Source organism: Equus przewalskii, chromosome 13 (assembly GCF_037783145.1).
Source record: "Equus przewalskii isolate Varuska chromosome 13, EquPr2, whole genome shotgun sequence".
NCBI classification, from domain to species: Eukaryota; Metazoa; Chordata; class Mammalia; order Perissodactyla; family Equidae; genus Equus; species Equus przewalskii.
Genome location: NC_091843.1, coordinates 3602149 through 3622817, shown reverse-complemented (window position 1 = coordinate 3622817; position 20669 = coordinate 3602149). Strand labels below are relative to the sequence as shown.

The following is a 20669-nucleotide window of genomic DNA, read 5'->3' as shown; positions in this document are numbered from 1 at the left end:
AGCCATGCCACCTTGAGGGACAGGTGATGCAGGTGAAGTCAAAATGCTCCTCTTACCCTCTCCAGTGTGTCCAAACACGTATTTTTCTGCTCCAACCATGTGCTGGAACTTCTCCTCTGGAAACCTGGACTTCCAGAAAGGCTCTCTCATACATGAGTGATTGCCTAAGACAGTGTTCTCTAGGGAGAGAGGGCCACTCCTTCCTCACAATCTTCATCATGCCTCCTGGATATGCACAACTGTCATTTGCTCACATTTATGTCAGATCTGCAAAACAGCTTCAAACTCCTTCATCCAACCAACTTGCCTATCCCATATGTCCCAAATTTTATACTACAGAAAGTGCTGGCACTGTTACTGTTGGCAATTAATTAAAAAATTTTTAAACACTGTGAAGGACAAACAAAATATACTTGCAAGCCACCAGTCTGAAGCCTGTGATTACAGCCCAGCCTACTTCTAGTTGTCCAATTTGTAGCAAGAATATTCACTTCCATCCATTGTTTGATCTAACTTCCCCCCTGGCTTCATCCTATTCATGCTACACTTATTTTCCTGATTCATTTCTTTTTGAAAGCATCTGTCTTACCATGTTATCGAATGCAGGGGTACTGAATTCTATGTTGAATTATATTGAAATCTTTTGTACATTTGCATCTCTACAGGCTCCATTTCACCCAGCTGGAATTCCTTCCCCATTCTTCATGTTCAAGCCCTCCCATTCTTCACTGTTCTACTGAAGTACCATCTCCTTTATAAAGACTTTCTTGACATCCTTTTCCCATCCATCCATCCTTCCATCCATCCAAGTCTCACCCCATCCTGAATTCTAAGAGCTCTGACTTGCCCACTTATTAAATCACGTGGTACCTTATCATGTGTACACTTCTTGCTCTCTGTCGTGGGTTGAATGGTGGCCCCCTCAAAAGATATGTCCACGTCCTAACCCCCAGATCCTGTGAATATGACATTATTTGGAAAAAGGGTCTTTGCCAATATAATTAATTTAAGGACCTTGAGATGAGATCATCCTGGATTACCTGGGTGGGTCCTAAATCCAAATGACAAGTGTCCTTATAAGACCCAGAAGAGGAGAAGATGGAGACACAAGAGGAGAAAATGAATGCTGAGTTTGGAGTGATGTAGATACAAACCAAGGAATGCTTGAGCCACCAGAAGCTGGAAGAGAAAGGAAGGATTCTCTCTGTTTGAATTTACCAAGTTTGCCGTAATTTGTTAGAGGAGCCGCAGTGAACTTAGACACTTCCCATCCTTACGGCCAGCTCTGTAAAAACAGAGGCAGGGAGTCTTAGCTCTTTGTTTGGGACTTTCCTCTACCTGTAGAAAAGTAGCTGAGACAGAGACAAGAACATCAAGAATTGAGTTGAATTGGCCAGGTTTTGGAATAGCCATCCCTTGCTAGCTGGCCCTGTTCTCTAAAACGGACATGTGTCATTTCCTCCACTGACTGTGGAGGTCCCATGGATTGGGGGTTGACACAAAGGAACTCCCTACTCCCTGTGTGTGCTGTTTTCCCCCTGCTCCTTTGTGACTTGTTTCCCCATTGAAGTGTTTGCATAAAGTCTCACCCCCAAGGGTAGAGGACAGAGGCCTGAAAAGGGTGGTCATTCTGGGGCAAATCATTGGGAAGAGGCAAGTCCTACACGTGAAGTCATAATTTGGAAGGCAGGCTGCAGGCAGCTTCTCTGGAGTCGGGATTTTGATGTAGTGGCCTTCTTTTGGTTTCCCCAAATCGCCATATTCTTTCTTGCTTTAGGGCTTCCGTATGTGCTATTCTCTCTGGCCAGAATGCTCTTCCCCCAGCTAACTCCTATCATGAGTCTCAGATCTAAAAAGCAGCCTTCTCTGACCACCTAGACTAAGCCAGGGCTCCTGTCAGGTTGCCCTTAGCCCACGTCCTTATCCTTCGAAGCATGCATCACCCTTACATCTTGTTCAACGTCCTGCCTCATTTGCTGTCAGACCACAGGTTCTGTAGGCAAGAAGGTACCTGTCTGGCTCACTCTGCTTCCCATGCAGCAGAGAGCAGAACATCCCCCCAGCTTCCGGTGAGGGAAGTGGACCCTAAGGTCACGTTCTCTGGCCAGAAGTAACTCTCTAGTGGCCTCTCCACCAGCCTTCAGTTAAGTCTCATTCATAATTTAAGGGCCAATCATGGCCATATCCACAAATGGGCAGCACCATGAGGCTTGCAGTCATCCCGGAAGAGTATCCCAGAAGAGGGTGAGTCTATCTCAGGGGCCAAGAGCCGGGGCTGTCACAACTGCCTGTCCTCATAGGGAGTCTCCCTTTATTGGTAACTTTGGCCTTGACAATTTGGATTTGATTTTGTTGAGGGTGCCAACTAGTGAATTTCCTTATAACAGAAAATGTCAAATTCACATGAGATGACAAATATTCCAGGAGGACAATCAGCATAGGGCCTGGTAAAGTTGGGCTAGGTCAGGCAGAGCAATGGGGTTACGGATGCCTTTGCATCTACACCTGTGTGCACATGTGAAAGCTGAGTTATGGGAGATGTTGAATATAACGGAAACAGTGACTTGGAATCCTGCAATAATGAGCAACTCCTGAAAAAATTAGCCAATGACATCATAAAGAGAGACACAGGTTGACTGAAAAGTAGCAGGAAGAGAGAGGTACCCCTCTGACTCCTGGAAGTACCCCCTAATCCAGATGATTGGAATGAGATAGCACATGAGCCTGACCGGAGCCCAGAGAGAGAGAGAGTGGCAGAAGATTACCAATAGCATTCAGGTTACCCGAAATACGGGTCCAAGTTGGACTTTTCTGGAAAGGCTCCACATGTTGCTAGGCTTCTGGGGTACAAGCTTCCTTTACCCCATCCATTTAGGGATCAGTCCCCCACCAATGCATGCAGGGCCTGCAACGTTAACATCTGATTGGACACATATAACACCAGACTGAATTGCAAAGTAGGAGGCAATACATGTTTAGGCGATAAAGCTGGTCAGTTACAATTTATGGTGACTCTTATTTCTCCATCTCAGGATAGTTCATCCACCCTGTTTAACATGGGGGTTGGGGATACCCTCACATGCCTCCTGCTCAGCATCACAGAGACACAAAGGAGCCTACAGCTCCCCCCACCCAAGTATCTCCAGCTGGAAACCCATCCTCTCCCCAGTGCTGGCTGAGAAACCAGTCAAAGAGGTCCTTTGTCTCCCTTCCAGCAGCAAGGAAGCCCTGCGGGGTTAGAAGGGGTGGGGGAAGCCAGGAGACAGACCAAGTCAGTCCATTTGCCATCAGTCAGCAGAAGGGGAGCGAGTGGTGGTGGGACCTCTGGTCTCTGGCGCCCATCTACACCAGCTTCTTAGCTTTAAAGAAGCTCTTGAGGTGCTGCATCTGCCAGATGCCGATGGCCACAAGGATGAGGGTCTGCAGAATGGACCACCACAGCACCCGCTGGTTGGTGCTCTCGCTGGTCTGCCGGAAGCGCTCCTCTCGCCACTGTGGGAGAGGACAACCGAGAAGCTGCCTGGCTAGAACTGAATCGCTCCCTGGGGGAGGAATTGGAAGTGCCACTCCCTGGGTGGTTACACATCCCCTGTCCCACCTGAGCCAGCCCAGTCCCTCACCCTCTGGTACTCCTGCTCCTTCTGGATCTGTTCCACCTGCTCCACCAGCTGCTGCACGCGCAGATGCAGCAGGGTCAGCTTGTCGTTGGCTGCAATTTCCGTATAATCATTGGTGTGTTCACCCAACTGCATGTCCAAGTGGATGGCCTGAGGAATAGGGGAGCCAAGAGTCAGGGGTCAGGGAGCTCAGCTTTATGCACCTGCCAGCTTCCACACCCCAGTCTGGGTCTGACACTGGCAGTTCAGTTCCTCACACTTACTGACTTGGGGAGTAGCCCCGCTCTGAGTACCAAAAACACCAGATCAGGACCCTGGCTGCATGTTCCATGTTCAAAAGACAGAAGGGATGGGACAACATGTGCAGAGAAACAGGTATGAGTCCGTGGTTGAGACAGGTAGTTACTAGAAGTTCCGTGTTGGTGGGAGGTGGCAATAGAGAGCCTGGGAATACTGAGATGCTGCATAGCTCTCAGTTTCACATTATGAAGCCTGGTCTTTATTCGAGGTATGGCAGGGAGCCAAGAGAGGATTTTAAGTCAGAGTGACTCTCTCCCAGGGTCCCTCTTTTTCTTTAGGAGCTGTTCTCTGTATGCTTACTTCATGTAAAGCCTTAGCCCTCTCAATAGGCACCGCCCACTGCACCCTTCTAACCCCAGGGACCATGGACCTCCCAGCTGCCACACTCACCAGCTTGCCGTCATAGAAGAGAGCGAACCGGATGGACTCCAGGTGAAGGCAGATCTGATGCTCGCCAGGAGACTGGGAGGTGAAGGTGAAGCTGCCCTGAGGACCATACTGACGGGCCAGAAGGTTCTAGAAGAAGCAGCCTCCAGTGAGCACAGAGAATCTGGCCAGGAACATGCTTCCAGAAGAGGAACCCAGGTCCAGTCCCCACAGGCCAGACCAGAGGGGAGGGTGTGAGGGAAATGGCATCAGTTTGAGCTGGAAAGTCTCAGATCCCAGCACTGCCAATACACTGTACTCTACAAAGAGCATGGCCGTCCCTGAACTTTCCTGCCTGTAAAGAGACGGGCCCTTCTCTGAGAAATGGCGGACTAAGCATTGACGCTGGAGGCTTGGGGGGCTGCCGGGAGTCAAAGCCTGCCTCACCTTGTTCTCCGGGTCCTTCACAAACACAAATAAATTGATCCACTGCGGGGAGGGCTGGTACTTTTCCATAGCAGGGTCGTACAGCTCGGTCTTGTAGTTACCTAATAGAGAGGCAGCCAGGACACATCCCCGTTCACATCCAAGACCAGGGGCCCACTCAGTACCTCCTGGGGTCACGGGGGCCAGGGGAGGAAAGGAAGACCCGAGCATCTGAGTGCCAGGCCTGACCACAGCCCTCCACCTCTCTCCCCTCCCCTCTGCAGCTCCGGCTTTCTCCCTTCATCCCGGTCTGGATCAGACTTGCCCCCTCGGCGTTCCCAGCCCCGGCACTGGCTGGGGAGGGGATACTTTGACCAGACTGCTGCTCCCCCATTTCCCAACCGTGCCCACCCGGTACAGGGGAGGAGAGGTGCTGGCCCGAGCTGATGCCGCGGCGCCCATCCCCCATTCCCTCTCAGGACTCTGGACGCGGGGCGGGCAAGGCCGGGGCTGGCAGCGCGCGCACCTATGACCACAGTGCCATCGGGGATCTCCTGGATGAAGCACTTCTCCTCCAGCTCGCGGACCTCGAGGTAGAACGCGTCCCCGCGGCCCAGCAGCGCCAGCAGCTGCCCCAGCAGTAGCAGTAGGGCCAGTCCCGGGGCACGCCCACTGCCCCATCCCCGCCCCGGGCCGTCCCAGGGCCCAGCCCCTCGCGCCCCGTAGACCCCCGCCACCTTCCCGGGCGAGTCCGCCGGCCTCCGCGCGGGGCCTGCGGAGACTGCGAACGCTGCGCACTACGACTCCCGGGAGGCCCCGCGCGGCCCCGCCCCCGCGCGTTCTGCCGACACACGCTACGGGGGCGCCACGCGGGACCCCGCCTCACCCGCGCCGGGTCCAGAGCGCTTCTCCTGCCGGGTCTGGAGGTGTGGGTGCTGTTTGCCCCATCTTGCTGGTGGAGTAACTGAGCCTCAGAGAGGGGAAGGGGCCTGCCTTCTGCAGTTGGCAGAGCAGCGGCCCGAGATGGGTGCTGAGAGCGTGGGGATGGGGGGAAGTTTATGACCTGGACCTGAACCTCGAGGAGCTTAGAACTAATGGCGGGTGGCACGGTGAGACGGAATGAGAACTGCAGAGTAGCCCTGTGGGGTTTAGAGGCTGAGTAGTAATTTAGGAAGGGGAGGAAGAAATGGAGGGGGCAGATTTGACCCAAGCCCTGAAGGGCGGTTAAAATCTCCCTGAGCGGCAGGAGGCAGGAACAGTTTAGGCAGAGGGACCTAGGATTGCCTAGCAGCCAGCAAGCCAGTTAAGGGATCAGAGGAAGAAAGGCTACGGGAATATGGAGGGAAGAGATGAATTGAGCTGAGTCACTGAGAGGACAGGAAGTGCCAGGCCCGCTTGCACAGCGGGGTCCTTCCTCCAGTGTCCTCTCCTCTGCACTAGGGACCAAAAAGATGAGGTTGTGGGTGAGCCTGGAGGGTGCAAGAAGGTGGCAGGGTTACAACTGGAAAAGGAAAAGGGGTACACAGCTGAAAGGGATGGGAACGTGGGGCCAACGTGACAGGATGGGGACCCAGGAAGAGCAAATGTTAAGAATTCCAAAGCTCACAGTGCCCTGGTTAGAGCAGTGTAGACTCAAACATGTCAATATAAGCTGAAGCCCTACCCAGGTGGGGGATGAAGTTCTCCACCATCTAGTGCCTGGTGATAATAGATGTTCATTGGTTTATTCAGCAATACTTAATAATGGTGATGAAAATAATAATAATAATAATAATACTTATTCTTCTGTGCCAGGCACTGTTCTAAGCACTTCTAAGTGTATTAACTGAAGTAATCTTTTAAAAACTCTGTAAGGTAGACTCTAATGTTATAATAACTTGCCCGAGGTCATCCAGTTGATAAGTGGCAGGCATTTGTTCACGCAAACTCTGGGCCAGGTCTTACCTTAAGATACATGTCGAAAACAAAAATGACTATAACCTATCTCCTGTCCTCTAAGAACCCACTGAAGAGCGAAGGAGCAATGTCAATACGTGTTATAAGATTAATGTTTCAGCTATCAGGAATTGTCCTCTCATTTTAGCAGTGTGATAATCCTAGGGGAATGTTTTTTATTCCTTCATTGGGAATGATCTTTAAACAAAAATGACAGATGCAAGTGTTAACCAAAGTCAAATGCTTTAGAAAGGTGAGTTAAGCCAAGGGCTAACAAGCATCTTTTGGATTTGGGAAGCTAGTATTTCACCAGGGGGTATTTGCGCGAGCTGAGAGCAGAGGCAGAGGCGATGACGCAGTGTTTGCAAGGCAGACTGAGGTGCTGTCCACGGTCCTGAATCGTGATTGCCTTCTACACCAGCACCGCCACTTGCAGTAAAGGACTGGTTTCGTTTTTTATAAAATTTTCAATCCCTCATGAACCAATACGTTTGTTAAATACAATTAAAAAAAATGAAACTGATCGAGACCGGCCCTGTGGCCGAGTGGTTAAGCTCGCACGTTCTGTCTTGGTGGCCCAGGGTTTCCCCAGTTCGGATCCTGGGTGCAGACCTAGCATCGCTCATCAGGCCATGCTGAGGCGGTGTCCTACATAGCATAGCCAGAAGGATCTACAACTAGAATATACAACTATGTACTCGGGGCTTTGGGGAGAAGAAGAAGAAGAAGATTGGCAACAGATGTTAGCTCAAGGCCAATCTTTGTTTTTTTTTTTTTCCCAAAGATTTTATTTCTCTTTTTTTTCCCCAAAGCCCCCCAGTACATAGTTGTGTATTTTTAGTTGTAGGTCCTTCTAGTTGTGGCATGTGGGATGCCACCTCAGCATGGCTTGATGAGCAGTGCCATGTCCGCGCCCAGGTTCCAAACCAGCAAAACCCTGGGCTGCAGCAGTAGAGAAGGTGAACTTAACCACTTGGCCACGGGGCTGGCCCCAAGGGCCAATCTTAAAAAAAAAAAAAAAAAAAGAAACTGATCATGTGTTTGGATGTCACATCCATGCTAAACTTCTATAAATTTCCTAAACATTTACTCTCAATTTCTGTACTTATCTCATTGCAGACCTCTAACAAACATTCATGGACCAGCAGCAACCTTCAGACCACCCTGTGGGTAGCACTGTTCCATGGCAGTGGTCCAGTGGTCAGACTGCCCACAGAAATCCCCTAAAGGGACAAAAGTGGAAAATTCTCAGGGCCTGCAGGGACATACACATAAGAAGATGATGCATCAGTGACTTCACAGCAAGATTTCAAGACCTAGAACCCAGAGGTTAGGAAGGGTGATGTGGCATCCCAAGTAGCAAAAGTATTGTGTTGATGATAAAACAAAAAAACAAAAACCAAAAAAAATCCTGTTTCTGAGTGATGACAGGGCTGGGAATATAAGAACAACGAGCCCGCCATTCTGGGAACCTCTCACTTGACAGTAATCTCATTACACACTGGCTGCCAAGACCATTGAAACCGGGTTCCATTTGTGAGATTCAAAGGGGACATTAGAGAGCTACATTTAGTTGCTCCATCTGTGGTTCCCCCAAAACCTCAGATTCTGGCAGGTCTCTAGTACATGCTGTGCCCTTTCTGGGGGATGCCCTGAGCCTGCATCCCTGTCCCCCTTCTCCACCTGCCTAATTCTTATTCATCATTTCAAGATTCAAGTACAGGGGCTGGCCCCATGGCCGAGTGGTTAAGTTTGCGCGCTCCACTTTGGTGGCCCAGGGTTTCACCAGTTCAGATCCTGGGCACGGACATGGCACTGCTCATCAAGCCATGCTGAGGCAGCATCCCACATGCCAAAACTAGAAGGACCCACAACTAAAAATATACAACTATGTACCAAGGGGCTTTGGGGAGAAAAAGGAAAAATAAAATCTTAAAAAAAAAAAGCTTCAAGTGCAGCATCACTTTCTTAGGTATTTCCACCCCTGGGCTCCTTGGGGCCTTGTAAATCCCTCTATTGCGGTGTTAACCATGTTGAATTGTAATTGTCCATTCTCAAGCAAGTCCCTTGGGGGCTGATAGCTGGAAGAGATAAAGACACGGGCTTCTGCCACTTATTTATCTCTTTGCTCCCTAAAGCCTAGCAAAGAACTGGGAACAGCATGAGTATGCAGTGGATGTTTGGTTAGAAGGAGAGAGAGAAAGGAGAAAGAGACTATGGAGGGAAAAGGGGGGATAGAGGGAGGAAGAGAAAGAAAAGTTGGAAGAAGAAAGAGAGAGAGACAGAGAAAAGAGGGAAGGGATGAAGGAGGAAGGAAAAAAGCAAGGATAAAGGAGGGAGGGGAGAAAGAAGGAAGAGTCATAATTACAGGAAAAGTCAAAATCTCCATACCCAATGCCTGGCTTTTCTTGTGAAATCCCCCCTGGCCCACCCCCATTTTTCCTGTTAGGCATCTTGAGCTGGAGATGGTGGGGGTGGGGATGCGTGAGGGATAAAATGTTATTCACATAAAAATCAGAGCTGCCACATGCAATTCTTCTGCTCTGATGTTAGGTAGATCCTGCTGGCTTGTTGGTGACCTCCGCGTTATCCCCAGGACACCACCATGACACTGTCTTTTCCTCTGGACCACTAGCCTCTACACTATTCTTCCTCCCTGGCATGTAGAAAAACACCTTCCATTCCTTGTGACCATCTCTGCAAAGGAATTTACTATGAGAGTTCTTTTCCCTGTGCTCTCTGTCCCAGAACACCTAGGCACTGGAGGGGGCATGTATGTCAAATCCAAGGACATCAAGAACAGCATCATGCTGGATGTGGAACCAACCCCTGTTGGTTCACCCACCCCTCTAGGTTCACACTGGTCCCTCTGACAGGGTCCTTCCACTACTGGTGAGTTTTCTCAGAGGTCTCACTGTCTCTCTTTCCAGTCTATCCTTCCTCAGGACTTTGGGAAGTCCACCCCACAGGTCTGTGCCTGACTGAACCCTAATTGAAAGCTTGGTTCTTTCTCCCTCCTGCACTGTGGGTGTTCCCATAGGTAGGGCAAATCCAAGGGAGTGGCTGAGCTGTGCCTCAGTGCCTGAGAGTCAGTAAGCCATTGGCTCCAGGACTCAGAGGACTTCTAGGGGCAGTGTGACCAAATGCCACATTCCAGCTCTACTCCAGCCAAAATGCCTTTCACTTTCCCACAGTGAAATGCTTGTATTCTCCTCAAAAGTCTCCACTGTCTTCCAAACATCTCTTCTGGATGGCTAAAGAAGTGCACAGCCTTGGCCGAGGCACCATATACGTCTTGGACTCAGCTCCGCCAAAGGCAAATCCTCTCCCCTCACTCCTGACATTGTATAGATGAACCTGGACATTAGATGCAGATTTCTCAGACCATCTTCTGTTAATCACTGCCCTGTCTGTCAACTTCCCTAACCTGTAACTGCTCCTGCCCTTGAAGGAAGACTTTCTCTCCATCTTTCATGCAAGTGGGAGACCTCATTCTTCAAGTCCAAAGAGCACTCATTGTCTGATGAGATAAAACCGGGGGAAAGGGAGGAGGGGAACATGATGGGGAGACCAAAGTAGAGGGAGGAGAGAGGAAGATGATAAATACAGAGAGTGACACAGATACCCTCTACTTACTTCCCTTTTCTCTCCCGCCCCTCCCACTCTTTTTCTCCCCTAGTCTCCCATACCACCTCCCGCTGCCCTTCTCTCCCTCTGTTTTGAAATGTAGGTTTTGTTATTATTCAAGTTTGGTGAGGCCAACAGATCAGGAGATGATTGCCGTTTAAAAGACAGTTTTTTACTGTTCCCAAGAGGAATGGGTACACCACGCCATGCAGGGCCACATGAGGAAGCCCAGGGTTGGTCATGAGGCAGAAGGAGTGAGGGGAAAGCATGAATAAAAGCCTTTATTGTGGTTTTCATGGGAAGGAATGGGTGAGGCAAGGTAAGCAGGCATAGGGTTGGCTAGTTTGAATAATTTCTGTGGGCTCTGGGGTGTAGGACCTATCCCGAGTTGTCTGGTATCTAACCCTGAGTTGATTAGGGGGATATTAGTTTGCTGTGTGAGAGTTCAATAAAGATGGCGGTTGAGCAGTATGGGCTTTGGAATAGTTAGTTTGCGTATAAAAGTTGCACTCTCAGGGGAGTCGTTTGCTATCTCCACGAATTGGCTAACCCTGGGAGGGGCAGTCCCTCTGGGTTAGCAAGGCCACAAATGCCAGAGCATCAAGAATACAGAAAATAAGAAAATATATTTAATATACCTGCCAACCAGAGTCCATACCACTGGGTTTCTAAAGGACCATGGCAGCATGCTCTTCCCACCTACATTGAGGGCTTTACAGACTAGGTGAGGGTGATAGGACAAGGGGTGTGGGTGGCGGAGAGCAAGGTGGTTCACAGCCTTGCCTTCTCTTGGACTGGGGTGGAGCAGGTCGGGGCCCAGGTCGGGTAGGCTAGGTTAGGAGGAAAGTAAGATAATTGGGCTTCTGCTGCCACTGGCAAGATACCGCTGCACCCAGTCTGGCAAAGTCCTAGCTGTTTCAGGCTTTGAAGAATAGATTCAAATGACTCAATCTGTCAAGGTAGGTCCTGGTCTCCATTCTTCCCCATCCCCATGCCCAAAACCAGGGTTCAGGATTCAGGACTGTCTCTGTCATTAGCTGATCATGTGACCTTGGAAATTTCACTTCCCTTCTCTAGTCCTCAGGTTTTCCAGTGTCCAGGGGGGCTCCAGGTAAGGGCTCAGTTTCTTTGCTGCTTGTCCACAGTGCAAAGCTCTCTGCCTCTCAGGAGGCTGTGTCCATCATCCCAGCCAACAGGTCTCAACTGTGTGAATGCTTGTCAGTTGAATGGGCCCTGCTGCCTCTGGAGAGGAGGAAGGGAACCATGGGACTGCTCCCTAGATACGGGGAAAGGTGATGCTGGTGTTTGTCTCCTGAGGTAGGGGTCTCCTCCTTGGAAAGCTTCTGCCTTAAGGACAGGTGGATGGAATCAAAGTAAAGTAAGTTCTCCAATTACCATCAACACTGACTGATGTTATTTGACTTCCAGTTTGCCTGTTCCCCTGAACATATATTAGGAATAAATTACATACTTGTATCCCAAATTATACCCACATACCCACATATTCTAGTCTAATATTATATTATATTATATTATATTACATACTCACACATTCATATTCTCCTAGTGCTGACTTCTCTACTTTCCCTCATGACCTTTTCTTATTAGTAGTATTAGTTAATCCCTCATGACCGTTCTTTTCCTGTTACTGCCCAGACTCCCATCACTGAGTGTTCTCCAAGCTGTGGCCCTGGATTTAGGAAAACTGTTTGGGACTTGGAGCCCATCTGCTGCTTTGACTATGTTCAATGCCCCGTGGAGGAGATTGCCAACAAGACAGGTGAGGTTCTGGAAAGACTTTCTCTTTTTCTCCCCCCTCACAGAAAAAGAATGGGCTCAGAGTTGCCTACATCTTGCTGGTGCAGCTCTCAATCTGGGGACCTGACTTAAAGAACTCGGGGGAAACTGATGGAACAGACCAGAGAGTACATCAGACACAGAGCACAGAGAGGCTGGTGTCAGCATAGCTTGGGAAGTATGACATGTGTGAGATGAAGAAATGTCCCTTTCCTCATCTCACAAGATATAGCAGATCGAGGAACTTCCTGTAAAAGTGCTTTAGTAAAACTCGATTTTAAGACAATGACATCATTTTAAAAAGTCTAAACATAGTAAAAGATTGAATGCTTTCTGGGCTGGCCCGGTGGCTCAGTGGTTAAGTTCTCACGTTCTGCTTCTAGGCGGCCTGGGGTTCGCCAGTTAGGATCCCGTTGTGGACCTGGCACTGCTTGGCAAAAGCCATGCTGTGGTAGGCGTCCCATGTATAAAATGGAGGAAGATGTGCATGGATGTTAGCTCAGGGCCAGTCTTCCTCAGCAAAAAGAGGAGGATTGGCAGTAGTTAGCTCAGGGCTAATCTTCCTAAAAAACAAAACAAAACAAAACACAAGATTGAATGCTTTCCCCCTAAGATCAAGAACAAGGCAAGATGTCTACTCTCACTATTCATATTGAACATGGATCAGAAAATCTAGCAACTACAATAAGCCTAGAAAAAGAAATAAAAGGCATGTAGGTTGGAAAGGAAGAAATAAAACTGTCCCCATTTGTATAAGACATGATTGTCTAGATACAAAATGTCAAGGAACATACAAGAACCTGTGAACTAATAAATGAGTTTAGCAAGTTTGCAGGATATAAGAGCAACACATACAAATCAATCACATTTCTATATACTAACAATAAACATAAGGAAACCAAAATTTAAAACATAATACCATTGACAATCACCCCAAAGAAAATGAATTACTCAAGTAAAATCTAAACAAAATATGTACAGGATCTGTGTGCCAAAAATTACAAAATTCTGATGAAAGGCATCAAAGAAGACCCGAATAATGCAGAGACCTATGTTCATACATAGTAAAGATGGCAATTATTTCCAAATTAGGTTTAACACAATTCCTATCAATATCCCAGCAAGTTTTTATAGATATAGACAAGGTTATTCTAAAATTTATATGGAGAGGCAAACAAACTAGCAAAACTAAAACATTTTTGAAGAAGAAGAAAGTGGCAGAAGTGAATCTACCCAACTTCAAGACATTATATGTAGTAATCAAGTAATCAAGACTGTATGGTATTGGTAGAAGGACAGACATATAGATCAATGGGACAGAATAGAGAACCCAGATATAGACCCACACAAATAAACCCATTTTGACAAAGGTGCAAAAGCAATTCAATGGAGGAAAAATATCTTTTTTAAAAAACGGACTTTATTTTTTAGAGAAGTTTTAGGTTCACAGCAAAATTGAATGGAAAGTACAGAGAGTTCCCATACACCCTTTCCCCCAACAGATGCACAGTCTCCCCACTATCAGCATCCTACACAAAAGCGGTACATTTGTTACAATCAATGAACGTACATTGACACATCATTATCACCCACAGTCCATGGTTTGCATTAGGGGTCACTTCTGGTGTTGTATATTCTATGGATTTGGACCAATGTATGACATGTGTCCTCCATTATAGTGTCATGCAGGATAGTTTCACTGCCCTAAGAATCCTCTGTGCTCTGCCTGTTCATCCCTCCCTCCCCTGTACTCCTGGCGACCACTGATCTTTTCACTGTCTCCGTAGTTTTGCCTTTTCCAGAATGGAAAATAGTTGGAATCATATGGTAGGTGGCCTTTTCAGACTGGCTTCTTTCACTTAGTAATATGCATTTAAGGTCCTTCATGTCTTTTCATGGCTTGATAGCTCATTTCTTTTTAGTGCAAAATTCTACTGTCCGGATGTACCACAGTTTATTTATCCATTTACCTATTGAAGGACATCTTGGTTGCTCCCAAGTTTGGGTAATTTTGAATAAAGCCAGTATCAATATCTGTGTGCATGTTTTTTGTGGACATAAGTTTTCAACTCCTTTGGTTAAGTACCAGGGAGCATCCTTGCTGGACTGTATGATAAGAGTATGTTTAGTTTTGTAAGAAGCTGCCCAACTGTCTTCCAAAGTGGCACCTTGCATCCCCACCAGCAGTAAACGAGTGGTCCTGTTGCTCCACATCCTTGCCAGCATTTGGTGTTGTCTGGATTTGGGCCATCCTAATAGTTGTGTGGTGGATTGTTGTCTTAATTTGATATTTCCTAATGACCTATCAGAATCAGCATGTTTTCATGTGCTTATCTGCCATGTGAATATCTTCTTTGGTGAAGTATCTGTTCAGGTCTTTTTCCCATTCTTTTTACTTGGGTGGTTTATTTTCTTATTGTTGAGTTTAAAGAGCTCTGTGTATGTTTTGGATAACAGTCCTTTCTCAGATATGTCTTTTACAAAGATTTTCTCCCAATTTGTGGCTTGACTTCTCATTCTCTTGAGGATAGCCTTTTCAACAAGTGATGCTAAAGCAATTCAGAATCCTTAGACCAAAAAAGAAAAAAAAGCCTTGCCCTGTCTCATACCTTATACAAAAATTAACTCAAAAGAGATCACAGGGCCATCCCTGGTGGCCTAGTGGTTAAATTTGGTGTGCTCTGCTTTGGCGGCCCGGGTTCAGTTCCTGGGTGTGGACCTACACTACTTGCCTGTCAGTGGCCATGCTGTGGTGGCAGCTCACATACAAAACGAGGAAGATTGGCAGTGTATGTCAGCTCAGGGTGAATCTTCCTCAGCAAAAAACAGAAAAACAAAACGAAACAAAAAAACACCATAGATTTAAATGTAAAATGTAAACACCACAGATTTAAATGTAAAATGTAAAATCATAAAGCTTTTAGGAGAAAGCATAGGAGAAAATCTTTGGGATCTAGAGTTAGGTAAAGAGTTCTTAGACTTGACACCAAAAGCACAATCCATAATAGGAAAAATTGAGAACTTGGACTTCATTAAAATTTAAAAATTTTGCTCTGAAAAAGACCCTGTTAAGAGAATGAAAAGACAAGCTACAGACTGGCAGAAAATATTTGCAAACCATTTATCTGACAAAGGACTACTATATAGGATATATAAAGAACTTCCAACACTCAAAAAAAATCAGTTAGAAAATAGGCAAAAGACATAAAGAGATATTTAACTAAAGAGGATATAAAGATGTAAATAATTGCATGGAAAAATATTCAACATCAGCCATTAGGGAAGTGTAAATTAAAACCACAACGACGTATCATTACACATGTATCAGAATGGCTAACGTAAAAAATAGTGAAAACAAATGCTGGTGATGATGTGGAGAAACTGATGAGGTGGAAATACATACACATTGCTGGTGGGAAGGTAAAATAGTACGACCACTCTGGAAAAGAGTTTATCAGTTTCTTTAAAAACTTAGCAATCAGCTACCATATGAGCCAGGAATTGCCCTCCAAGGCATTTATCCCAGAGAAATGAAGACTTACATTCATACAAAAACCTGTACTCAAATGTTTATTGCATCTTTATTTGTAATCACCGAAAACTGGAAACAACCCAGATGTCTTTCAATGGCTAAGCTGTGAAACACCAGAGAGTGGTTACTACTTATCAGTTATTTTCTTTTTTCAATTTTTTTATTGTGGTAAAATACACATAACATAAAATTTACTATCAACTATTTTAAAGTGTACAGTTCAGTGGTATTAAGTATATTCATATTGTTGTGAAACCATCACCACTATCTTTCTCCAGAACTCTTTTCATATTGCAAAACTGAAACTCTATACTCATTAAGTAATAACTCTCCATTCTCCCTTCCCTCCAGCCCCTGGAGGTTTCCATTATACTTTCTTTCTTTTTTTAATTAAGATTATGATAGATAGTTTACCAACCTTGTGAAATTTCAGTTGTACATTATTGTTAGTCATGTTGTAGGTGCACCACTTCACCCTGTGTGCCCTCCCCCCAGCCCCCCTTTCCCCTGGTAACCACCGATCAATTCTCTTTGTCTATATGTTAACTTCCACCTGTGAGTGGAGTCATACAGAGTTCGTCTTTCTCTGTCTGGCTTATTTCACTTAACATAATCCCCTCAAGGTCCATCCATGTTGTGAATGGGACGATTTTTGTCCTTTTTTATGACTGAGTAGTATTCCATTGTATATATATATATATATATATAGACAATATCTTCTTTATCCAATCCTCAGTTGCTGGGCACTTAGGTTGGTTCCACATCTTGGCTATTGTAAATAATGCTGCGATGAACATAGGGGTACATGGGACTTTTGGGATTGCTCATTTCAGGTTCTTAGGATAGATACCTAGTAGTGGGATGACTGGATCATATGGTATTTCTATTTTTAACTTTTTGAGAAATCTCCATACTTGTTTTCCATAGTGGCTGCACCAGTTTGCATTCCCACCAACAGTGTAGGAGGGTTCCTTTTTCTCCACAGCCTCTCCAACATTTGTCACTCTTGGTTTTGGATATTTTTGCCATTCTAACAGGTGTAAGGTGATATCTTAGTGTAGTTTTGATTTGCATTTCCCTGATGATTAGTGATGATGAGCATCTTTTCATGTGTCTATTGGCCATCGTTATATCTTCTTTGGAGAAATGTCTGTTCATGTCCTCTGCTCATTTTTTGAACGGGTTGTTTGATTTTTTTGTTGTTGAGCTGTGTGAGTTCTTTATATATTATGGAGATTAACCCTTTGTCAGATAAATAACTTGTAAATATTTTTTCCCAATTAGTGGGCTGTTTTTTTGTTTCAATCCTGTTTTCCCTTGCCTTGAAGAAGCTCTTTAGTCTGATGAAGTCCCATTTGTTTATTCTTTCTATTGTTTCCCTCGTCTGAGGGGTTATGGTGTCCGAAAAGATCCTTTTGAAAGTGATGTCAAAGAGTGTACTGCCTATATTCTCTTCTAGAAGACTTATTCTTTCAGGCCTAATCTTTAGGTCTTGGATCCATTTTGAGTTTATTTTTGTGAATGGTGAAAAAGAACAGTCAATTTTCATTCTTTTACATGTGGCTGTCCAGTTTTCCCAGCACCGTTTGTTGAAGAGACTTTCTTTTCTCCATTGTAGGCCCTCAGCTCCATTGTCGAAGATTAGCTGTCCATAGATGTGTGGTTTTATTTCTGGACTTTCAATTCTGTTCCATTGATCTGTGCACCTGTTTTTGTACCAGTACCATGCTGTTTTGATTACTGTAGCTTTGTAGTATGCTTTGAAGTCAGGGATTGTGATGCCTGCAGCTTTGTTCTTCTTTCTCAGGATTGCTTTAGCAATTCGGGGTCTTTTGTTGCCCCATATAAATTTTAGGATTCTTTGTTCAATTTCTGTAAAGAATGTCATTGGGATTCCGATTGGGATATCATTGAATCTGTAGATTGCTTTAGGTAGTGTGGACATTTTAACTATGTTTATTCTTCCAATCCATGTGCATGGAATGTCTTTCCATCCCTTTATGTCGTCATCAATTTCTTTCAAGAAAGTCTTGTAGTTTTTGTTGTATAGATCTTTCACTTCCTTGGTTAAATTTATCCCAAGGTATTTTATTCTTTTTGTTGTGATTGTGAATGGGATTGAATTCTTGAGATCTTTTTCTGTTAGTTCATTGTTAGCGTATAGAAATGCTACTGATTTATGTATGTTGATTTTATACCCTGCAACTTTGCTGTAGTTGTTGATTGTTTCTAATAGTTTTCCTATGGATTCTTTGGGGTCTTCTATACATAAGATCATGTCGTCTGCAAACAGCAAGAGTTTTACTTCTTCGTTGCCTATTTGGATTCCTTTTATTTCTTTTTCCTGCCGAATTGCTCTGGCCAAAACCTCCAGTACTATGTTGAATAAGAGTGGTGAAAGTGGGCACCCTTGTCTTGTTCCTGTTCTCAGAGGGATGGCTTTCAGTTTTTGTCTGTTGAGTATGATGTTGGCTGTGGGTTTGTCATATATGGCCTTTATTATGTTGAGGTACTTTCCCTCTATACCCATTTTATTGAGGGTTTTTATCATAAATGGATGTTGGATCTTGTCAAATGCTTTCTCTGCATCTATTGAGATGATCATGTGGTTTTTGTTTCTCATTTTGTTAATGTAGTGTATCACGTTGATTGACTTGCAGATGTTGAACCATCCCTGTGTCTCTGGTATAAATCCCACTTGATCATGGTGCATAATCTTTTTGATGTATTGCTATATTCAGTTTGCCAGAATTTTGTTGAGGATTTTTGCATCTATGTTCATCAGTGATATTGGCCTATAGTTTTCCTTCTTTGTGTTGTCCTTGTCAGGTTTGGGGATCAGGATGATGTTGGCTTCATAGAATGTGTTAGCGAGTGCTCCATCTTCCTCAATTTTCTGGAGTAGTTTGAGAAGGATAGGTATTAAATCTTCTTTGAATGTTTGGTAGAATTCTCCAGAGAAGCCGTCTGGTCCTGGACTTTTATTTTTGGGGAGGTTTTTGATTACGGTTTCTATTTCTTTACTTGTGATTGGTCTATTCAGATTCTGTATTTCTTCTTCATTCAGTTTGGGGAGGTTGTAAGAGTCTAGGAATTTATCCATTTCTTCTAGGTTGTTCAATTTGTTGGCATACAGTTTTTCATAGTATTCTCTTATGATCCCTGGTATTTCTTTGGTATCAATTGTGATTTCTCCTCTCTCACTTCTAATTTTATTTATTTGAGACTTCTCTCTTTTTTTCTTAGTGAGTCTGGCTAAGGGTTTGTCGATTGTGTTAATTTTTTCGAAGAACCAATTCTTTGTTTCATTGATCCTTTCTACTGTCTTTTTTGTTTCAATATCGTTTATTTCTGCTCTAATTTTTATTATTTCCTTCCTTCAACTGACTTTGAGCTTTGTTTGTTCTTCTTTTTCTAATTCTGTTAGGTGTCGTTTGAGGTTGCTTATGTGAGATTTTTCTTGTTTTTTGAGGTGAGCCTGTATTGCAATGAATTTCCTTCTTAGGACTGCTGTGTCCCAAATGAGTTGGTATGGCGTGTTTTCATTTTCATTTGTCTCCAGATAATATTTGATTTCTTCTTTAATTTCTTCAATAATCCATTGTTTGTTCAGTAGCATGTTGTTTAGTCTCCACATTTTTGCCCCTTTCCTAGCTTTATTTGTAGTTGATTTCTAGTTTCATAGTATTATGATCAGAAAAGATGCTCGATATTATTTCAACCCCCTTGAATTTATTGATGCTTGCTTTGTTTCCAAGAAATGGTCTATCCTTGAGAATGTTCCATGCACACTTGAGAAGAATGTATAACCTGCTGTTTTTGGATGAAGCGTTCTATACATATCTGTTAAATCTATCTGGTCTAATTTTTCATTTAATTCTACAATTTCCTTGTTGATTTTCTGTCTGGATGATCTATCCATTGGTGTTAATGGGGTGTTGAGGTTCCCTACTATTATTGTATTGTTGTTGATGTCTCCTTTTAGTTTTGTTAATAGTTGCTTTATATATTTTGGTGCTCCTGTGTTGGGTGCGTATATATTTATAAGTGTTATGTCATCTTGGTGGAGTGTCCCTTTTATCATTATATACTGTCCCCTTTGTCTTTCTTTACCTGCTTTGCTTTGAAGTCTACTTTGTCTGATATAAGTATGGCGACACCTGCTTTCTTTTGTTCATTATTAGCTTGGGGTATTGTCTTCCATCCCTTCACTCTGAGTCTGTGTTTGTCTTTGGGGCTGAGGTGTGTTTCCTGGAGGCAGCATATTGTTGGGTCTTGTTCTTTGATCCATCCTGCCACTCTGTGTCTTTTGATTGGAGAGTTCAATCCATTTACATTTAGAGTGATTATTGAAATGTGGGTGCCTACCGCTGCCATTTTATCACTTGTTTTCCGGTTCTCTTGCATTTCCTTTGTTTCTTGTCCCATGATTTTTGGATTACTAATTCAGGCAGGTAAATTTCTGTATTGGCTTTCTTCTTATTTGTAATTTGTGTCTTTATTCTTGTTATTTGTTTAGTGGTTACCAGGTGGTTTGTATAAAACATCTTATAAATGAGATAGTCAGTTTTCTGATAGCCTCTTATTTCCTTAAATTAAAATGTTCCATCCCTTTTCTCTTCCCCTTCTAAGTTGTTATTGTCAGATTTTTTTTTCCTCTTCCTTCTTGTGTTGTGAGTTTGTGGTTAAAATGACAGGATCATATTTATTCTTGGTGTTTCCCTTCCTTTTATCTTCAATGTTTTATTTAACTTTTGCTAACCTGTTCTGATGGAGAGCTGCTACTTTCTGTTATTGTCCTTCTACTTATCTCCTTTGCTCTGGGTTTTGTAACCCCTTTCCTTTTTTTGATTTTTCAGGTATGAGGATCTTCCTGAGCATTTCTTGAAGAGGAGGTCTTGTGGCAATGAACTCCCTTAACTTTTGTTTATCTGGGAAAGTTTTTATTTCTCCATCATATTTGAAGGATATTTTCACTGGATAGAGTATTCTTGGCTGCAGGTTTTTGTCCTTCAGAGTTTTGAACATATCATTCCACTCTCTTCTAGCCTGTCAGGTATCTGCTGAGA

General features: G+C 44.4%; 1 protein-coding gene across 1 annotated transcript; it reads right to left on the bottom strand.

Annotated features, from left to right (window-relative positions):
• Window positions 1-2950: 2950 nt before the first annotated feature.
• LOC103567053 (transmembrane emp24 domain-containing protein 9-like) lies at window positions 2951-5675 on the bottom strand. The gene is made up of 5 exons (XM_008543641.2): window positions 5236-5675; window positions 4731-4831; window positions 4308-4433; window positions 3621-3767; window positions 2951-3492 (listed from the first exon to the last, which is right to left on the bottom strand). Exons 2-5 carry the CDS (start codon window positions 4797-4799, stop codon window positions 3343-3345), a joined length of 492 nt encoding a protein of 163 aa, XP_008541863.2. The 5' UTR covers window positions 4800-4831; window positions 5236-5675; the 3' UTR covers window positions 2951-3342.
• Between the last annotated feature and the right edge of the window lie 14994 nt (window positions 5676-20669).